Here is a 7,287-nt window from a genome sequence, read left to right as displayed (position 1 = left end):
CTGTAGGGGTCTGCAGAATGTTTATTGAGAATTTTGCAAAGAAAGCAGAACCTCTCAACGATTTATGCAAAAAGGGAGCTCCTTTTGTATGGGGACCGGCACAAGAAAAGTCTATGGACGAATTGAAATCCTCACTTCGCGAAAGTAAAGCACTCGTGCCGTTGGATTATGAAAATAATCCTAACCCAGTGGTACTAGCTGTAGACACCTCTTGGAAAGCGGTTGGGTTCTACATATATCAGGATAGCCATACGACTGGGCTTAGGCAGTATGCCAGGTTTGGTTCTATAACTTTGAATGATAGAGAAGCTCGATTTTCTCAACCAAAAAGAGAATTATTTGGTTTAATGCAATCTTTACAGGCTGCATCATATTGGCTTCTAGGATGTCGAAAACTAATTGTGGAAACAGACGCGAAATACCTGTCTGGTATGCTTCGAAACCCTGAAATGGGACCAAATGCAACCATCAACAGATGGATTGACGCATGTCTAATGTTCCATTTTAAGTTACAGCATGTCCAAGGAAAGACCTTTGGCGCAGATGGATTATTGCGCAGAGACGCTCAACCAGGTGACGATGTGTATCCACCTTCAGATGAACATCTCGACGAACCCGTTGGTGTCATTGAAGTGTTACCAGATCCAGATGGAGGGGAGCCCCCTTTGGATTTCGAAACCTTCAAAGATCAAATTGACTCGAGGGGGGGATATATCCAACAATTGGCTCTAGACATCTCAGATTTTCAGGATGAACTAGACAGGGAAATAGCAATGACACAGAAAATAGCTAAAGATGTGAAAACAAGGGTGGACAATGATCCAGATCATACAAAAAGCAGCCCAGAACAGAAGGAATTTCTTCGAACTTACATGATTTCGACTTTAACTTCACCAGGCCTGGAGGCCAGGTTTGACGAACTAGAAAGAGAGCAACCTTACCCGGAAACTCATAGGTCATTCATTGGACAGTCACAGGATGAATTCCTTCTTATACTAAGAGAATGGCTGAAAAATCCTAAAAAGATCGAAGGATATTCTGATTAAAAGTATGGCACTTTCGTAAGATTTGCAAAAAGTTTCTTCCTAGACAAAGAGGATAGATTATATCGTCGAAGCATTGAATCACATCACAAGCTAGTGGTCGACAAGTCTCACCGAATGTACATGATGAGATCTGCACACGATGCTATGGGACATAGGGGAGCATATGCAATGCAGAATATGTTAACGGAGCGTTTTTGGTGGCCTGAAATCAAAAGAGACGTACATTGGTATGTAAAAACATGCCAGCGTTGTCAGGAACGAACCAAACGTGTGGTGGAAATCCCACCCACCGTGACACATACACCATCTATTTTCCAACGACTACACACTGATACCGTACACATGACTCCGAAATCAAATGGATGTAAGTACATCGTCCATGGGAGGTGTGCACTGTCAAGCTGGGTTGAAGGAAAACCCCTAAAAAGTGAAACTGCAAGAACTGTCGGCTTATGGCTTTTTGAAGAAGTCATCTGCAGATGGGGTTGTCTAGAAGTAATAATAACTGACAATGGTTCGGTTTTCCTTGCTGCTGTAAAATGGCTCGAAGAAAAATACAGGATAAAGGGTATTAGGATATCTCCGTATAATTCTAAGGCAAATGGCAGAATCGAAAGGCCCCATTGGGATATTATACAAATGCTCACAAAGTGCTGTGGACCCAAGAACCTTGCCAAGTGGTATTGGTTCTTTTGGCAAGTACTTTGGGCTGACAGGATCATGATTAGAAAAAGATTTGGTTGTTCGCCGTTCTTTATGGTAACAGGCGCGCATCCAATATTACCTCTCGACGTACAGGAGGCTACCTGGTTAGTAAAATTACCAGATCGTATGTTGTCCACTGCAGAATTGATTGGCTATAGAGCCAAAGCATTAGCAAAACACAGGCAGCATGTGGCGGAAATGCGCGAGAGGGTCACCTTGGAAAAAATGAAAAGAGTGGCAAAATATGAACTAAGCCACCGCCATAAAATCAGTGGTCAAATGTATAAACCCGGAGACCTGGTGCTTATCAGAAATTCACAGGTATCCTTGTCATTAAATAGTAAAATGCAACCAAGATACCTGGGACCTATGATTGTGGTACGTTGAACAAAGGGAGGTTCATATATAGTTTGTGAACTAGACGGATCTGTCAATCACAATAAAATTGGAGCGTTCAGAGTCATTCCGTATTTCGCAAGAGAAAGGATCGACTTACCTGAGCACTTCAGTACACTTATTGATGCAAGCAATGAGGAACTGGATGAATTCGAAAACACAGGCGTTGAAGAAAGACCTAACGCAAGAGATTACTACTTTGAAGGAGTTAATCTTGATGGGTCTTCCGCAGATGAATCCGGGGACTTAGAAGAAATCGAAGATTTAAGTGAAGAAGAGGCTTAGTAGACTTATGCTTTAAAATTGGCTAAAGTTTAATAAAGCCTCCAGCAGTTTATAAACATAATGCGCAAGCGCCTTCTAGATTTTCCATGCGTAGTCAACTATACATGCGGGCTCTAGGTGTCCGTCTACGAAAAAAAAAATTCGGATAGTTCTACTACTCCTTAGTTACTTCACGCTCAGCAATCTGGGCAAGGGCAATTTCGTAATCGGCGACAAGTACGTCGCGAAGACGAAGCTCCAAGTCGAGGCGCTGCATGCTGAGAAGAACGCGTTCACGAAGATCGACCTCTTGCTGCTTGAAATAAGCAAGGGTGGGATAAGCCGGCATGCGGTTGGTAACAGCAGCATGTGCGCGCACTAAGATCTCCCGTACAGAGGGTTGTCGATGAGCAAGGAGTTGGCAGACTCGTCTATAACAAAGGACGAGCGCATTAGTTTACGGTTTATGGAGATAAAAGATAAATACGAACTTTGACGAGACTGAAGATCTGCTAAACCACTAATAAAGGGCGGTTCAGTACGAGGGCGTTTGTCGCCGGCGCAACTGCCTTTGGCATGCTCGACGACGAGGGCCTTGTGAAATTCGCGACTGTTAGTGTCCATGCCTGGAACAGCGTCGTAGGGAATGCTGACCGTTTCGGCATGCTTGGATTTGGCTGGGGTCTGTTATGTCCGAATAAAATATGAAGTTAACAACGTGGCAGTGGACTCACGCAATAATAGCAGCTTACCTTGGGACCAGAGGCAGTGCGCTTCTTGCCTTTCTCTTTGGGAGAGGAAGCAGCGTCCTTGACTTCTTCGTCACCAAAGAGGTTGTCCACTGCCATCTGAGCAAAGCGGTACGCAATATTAAAATTGTGTTCTGCTCGAAAGAAAATTAAAAAAATAACGCACGGTGTCAGCTGCAGTGATAGCGTTGGGGCCATCACACCCACCCATCATAACGTCGGTATCCGAGGGGCCGGGGACAATCTCGACCTCGTTGTCCTTGTCCTCGACGACAGCCTTGGACTTGACAAGCTTGCGGGGACGCTGTTTCAAAATGTATCCGCGCTGCGTTAATAAAATGAGAAAAGATGAACAAAATAAGTATAAACGTGCCTTGGCTTTAGCGGCGGCCATTACCTCTGCAATCTCAGCCTGAGCCTGAGCTTGAGCAGTAACAGGTGGTGGAACGACCTGCGCAGTGGCGCACGCAGCGAGAACGGCGCGACAATATTCTTTGATAGTGTCAAGGTTGGCTGGGGGCGCGATGGCGTGAACTCCAGTGCTGCGGGTATTGTACTCGCCTCTAACAAGGAAAAGCACATTGTGCATTGGCTGGTGCATAAGCAGACACGGATCCTTGGTGTCGATAAGCTGAACCTAGTCAAGTGCGCAGTATTAGCCTTTGTTCGAAGAAATAGAGAATACGAAGTTTATAACAGAAAAATTCGCGACTTACACAGTAATTAGCGGCTACGCCAAGAATGGTGGGAGCGGCAGCGCTGTTCAGTCCCTCTTTCATGTCCTGATAAGTTTTGAAGGCAGTGAGAGCGGACTCGCGAAGCTTGACAGCGGCGGGAAGAGCGTTTTGTGGGATAGACATAATGAGCGAGTGGTAAAATGAGAGTGCGTGGTAGAAAAGCAAAAAACTGTTCTGTCCAAAAAAATTTCGCCACTGCCTGCTTTTATATGTGTGTCTGAGACCAAGGTGTGCGCGTTCCGAAATTCCGCGTTGCAATTCACTTGAAGCGTGAAAATTTGGAGTTGCGTGTTCCAGCGCGATCACGTCTAAAAATAGAATAAACTTTCCAAGCCTTGGATTTCCCACGCCACGTGACCTATGAACTTAGTCGTTTTGACTGAGGACAGTCAATATTTAGTGAGGGGGAGGGATCAAGGCTACCTTGATAGATAAAAAATTCGATTTAATGATTCACTAAAACCACCAAGGGGAAAAGAGTCATAAAAACGCGAACTAGAGACAATAAAACCCTAAGGCAGAATGAATTTGATAGAAAAATGCGAAATAAAGTCGAAAATTCACAAGTTCACACTCTGGAAAGCATGCAAAAAGGCTCTCACTTAGGAACAAATCTCAAAGTTCAAGAAAGACAAAGTCAAGATTCTACTATAAGGACAGCAGAATCTAACTACAAAAGATAATGACACAAAAAGATTGATATAAGAAAGTCCAAAAAACTAAGATGTCCGAATGCATGCCAAGTAAAAGAGTCCGTAAAAACAAGTGCACCTACTCCTCGTCAACAAGCTCGTCGATAACCTCCTCCTCCTCCTCCTGAGAATGGGCGGAAGGTGGAAGACCAGGCGAAGCAATGGCGATAGAAGGAATAAGGGACAGCAAGCGGATGCGGCGTTGATGAGGTGTCAGAGATGAAGGCCCAGCAATGGGAGGAGAATTGTCTTGCTGAAAAAGCGAGACAAGTCTCTCCAAATCGGCCGTCGTTGAACCCACAGGCACTGGGACCCCCTGAGTATCTACAAAGTCTTGAATGAAGCTGTACCACGAGCCGAACTCCTCGCGAGTCTTGAAAACAGTGCCTAGAAGAGTTCCAGGCTCGGCGGTGAGACACAGGTCCGTGATGGCGTTTGCGAACTCTCGAAGATTGGCGTCGCAACGATGGCGAATGGCCTCAAGGACCACGGATAGGGTGCGCATATGAAGCACGTCTTCTTCGATGGACTCCATCAACGCAGATATAGCTAGAAAAATAAGTGAAAAGTCGTTAAAAAGACTATAAAATAAATAGAAAAAGAAAAAAAAAAAAAAATCATACCTGAAGGTGCATGAATAGCCAACCGGTTACAGATGACATCCCTGACGGCCCCTCGGCGTTCATCATTCAGATAGTACTCACACGAAGAAACATGCGCCACGTCGCAAGGACCGCAGGGAGTGCCCCACCCACGAAAGGTGCAGTTCTTGACAGCAGAATCCTTGCGCGTGGAGCACTGAAGGCAAGGTTCGGGCATCTAATAAAACAGGTATCAGTACCTATGAAAACTCAGACAAAAATGAGAGGAGGAGACATACGTGGATTTGTGTACCCTTAAGAACCGCGGGGAGCTCTTTAAGCCCAAATCTAGCGGTGGTACGTTCTAAAAAGAAAGTCAGCAGGGTAAACAAAATACTAGTAAAAGAACGACTTACTAAATTGCTTCTTGTCGAACACGATGGGCTCTTGGAAGATAACGGGAGCTGGAAAAAACCCGAATTATAAAGTTTAAAAAGCAAATTGAGAAAGAGAAAAAGCTTACACTTCTTACAAGGGCAACTGCGACGCTTGGGTTGAACAGAAGTTTCCTTCTGCTTGACCACCGGTGGCTTAACGGCAGTACGCTTGGCGGAACTACGAGTAGTAGGAGGAGTCCTCGCCCGAGCCTTTCCCTTGTCAACTTGAGATGAACCTGCAACAGGCGGAGGCATCTTGGCGCGAGCCTTGCCCTTGTCTGCATGCAAAGGCCTAGCAAGAGGCACAGAGTCCGACGAGCTCGAACGGGAACGGTTGGGATGTTGGATGGCCTCGTCGTCAGACGAGGGTTTCTCAATAATCTTGCGTCGTTTACCTGGCTAAGAAACCAAAAGAGTTAGTAAAAATGTCTAAGCAGAGGAAAATGAAGAAACTTACAGGGCCAATAGCCAGCTTCAAGGGCGTTGTAGACGGAGGATCAATGATCTCGACCACATCCGAATCTTCGTCCATGACCATGGCACGAGTACGCTTCGACCTTCGAACAGGGACAGGCGGCGTTGAGTCAGGCGAGGAAACTGGCAGGGACTCTGGACCAGGGCTTGGTAGAAACAATGGATCGGATCCCATAGGAGAAGGGGACTGAACGACACGAGCTCGACCTCGGGGAGTAATGATCCCCGGAGGTGACGAAGACCTGCAGTCGCTCGGCGCGTCCTCCTCTCCTATGTACCCTGTGGTAAAGCTGGAGTCTAGGCATTCGCCCTAGAAAGATAAAAATCATTAGAAGAAAAATAAAAAGAAAGAACGGAAGAAAGTTACTTACAGGGCTATAAAGCGCACGACCATCCAATGGTTCTTGCAGCCATTCCTCCCAGGCAGTACTTCGGTTGCGTTCTTCAACGCGTTGGGCGGCATTGTAAACGGACGCCAGTAAACGAGACTCGTGTGGCATAGGACCACCAGGACGAGCGAGGATGTCTGAAAACAATGCTAACTAAGGCAATAAAAAAGTCGAAAATCAGCAGAGAATAAAAGAAAAGAACAGAGACTCACCATATAACTATGCAGGCGGTATAGCGTACCCATAATCTCAGCCTCAGACATAGCGTTGAGGCAGGAACACGAGAAGAGGTCAATGCCGACTTCGAACGCTTGAACGGCGGCGCGACAACCAAGGAATGCAGTAGGCATGGTGGGGAAAGTTAGAAAGAAATTGTGACAATCGCTCCCATAAAGCACGAAGTTTATAGGAACGTCAGGCAGAACATACGGAATAGCGAGGCACTTTCCGAAGAATAGTCTACAGGAGAAGATCGCTGAGAATCCCTCGGTTCCGTCGACCCTGAAAATCTTAATGGACGCCAAAAACGTTAATCAACTGAGGCGTACCTAGGCAACAATAGGAATATGATGTCATGTCTTCGAAGAATAACGCGCCTGCACTAGTAATAGTAATTGACGCCGAAAGATAAAAGACACGCTTGACAGACGGTGATCTTTTGAAGACATATCAATATAAAATCCAGAAAAACACGAGGGGAACGTCCTCATACGGGGATCTAGTGATCACCGAGGACAGTCAGTATTATAGTGAGGGGGAGATGATACGGAGTGTAACAATACACCCGTAAAAATGCGAATTTTAGCGATTTCTCCTA

General features: G+C 45.7%; 2 protein-coding genes across 2 annotated transcripts; both read right to left on the bottom strand.

Annotated features, from left to right (window-relative positions):
* Nucleotides 1-2,586: 2,586 nt before the first annotated feature.
* On the bottom strand, nt 2,587-4,020 carry LACBIDRAFT_334313 (uncharacterized protein; the record flags this gene model as incomplete). Its single annotated transcript, XM_001889068.1, has 6 exons — nt 2,587-2,789; nt 2,903-3,095; nt 3,164-3,259; nt 3,327-3,485; nt 3,558-3,797; nt 3,877-4,020. 6 exons carry the CDS (start codon nt 4,018-4,020, stop codon nt 2,587-2,589), a joined length of 1,035 nt encoding a protein of 344 aa, XP_001889103.1.
* Nucleotides 4,021-4,668: 648 nt separating this feature from the next.
* On the bottom strand, nt 4,669-6,820 carry LACBIDRAFT_314567 (uncharacterized protein; the record flags this gene model as incomplete). Its single annotated transcript, XM_001889067.1, has 8 exons — nt 4,669-5,138; nt 5,213-5,408; nt 5,470-5,534; nt 5,587-5,634; nt 5,694-6,006; nt 6,065-6,391; nt 6,453-6,623; nt 6,683-6,820. The coding sequence occupies 8 exons, from the start codon at nt 6,818-6,820 to the stop codon at nt 4,669-4,671; spliced, it is 1,728 nt and encodes a 575-aa protein (XP_001889102.1).
* Nucleotides 6,821-7,287: the final 467 nt, after the last annotated feature.

The sequence above is a fragment of the Laccaria bicolor genome, genomic scaffold, assembly GCF_000143565.1.
Source record: "Laccaria bicolor S238N-H82 LACBIscaffold_62 genomic scaffold, whole genome shotgun sequence".
Taxonomy (NCBI): Eukaryota; Fungi; Basidiomycota; class Agaricomycetes; order Agaricales; family Hydnangiaceae; genus Laccaria; species Laccaria bicolor.
Note: the sequence above shows the minus strand (reverse complement) of the source record. Positions and strands in the feature narration are given on the sequence as shown.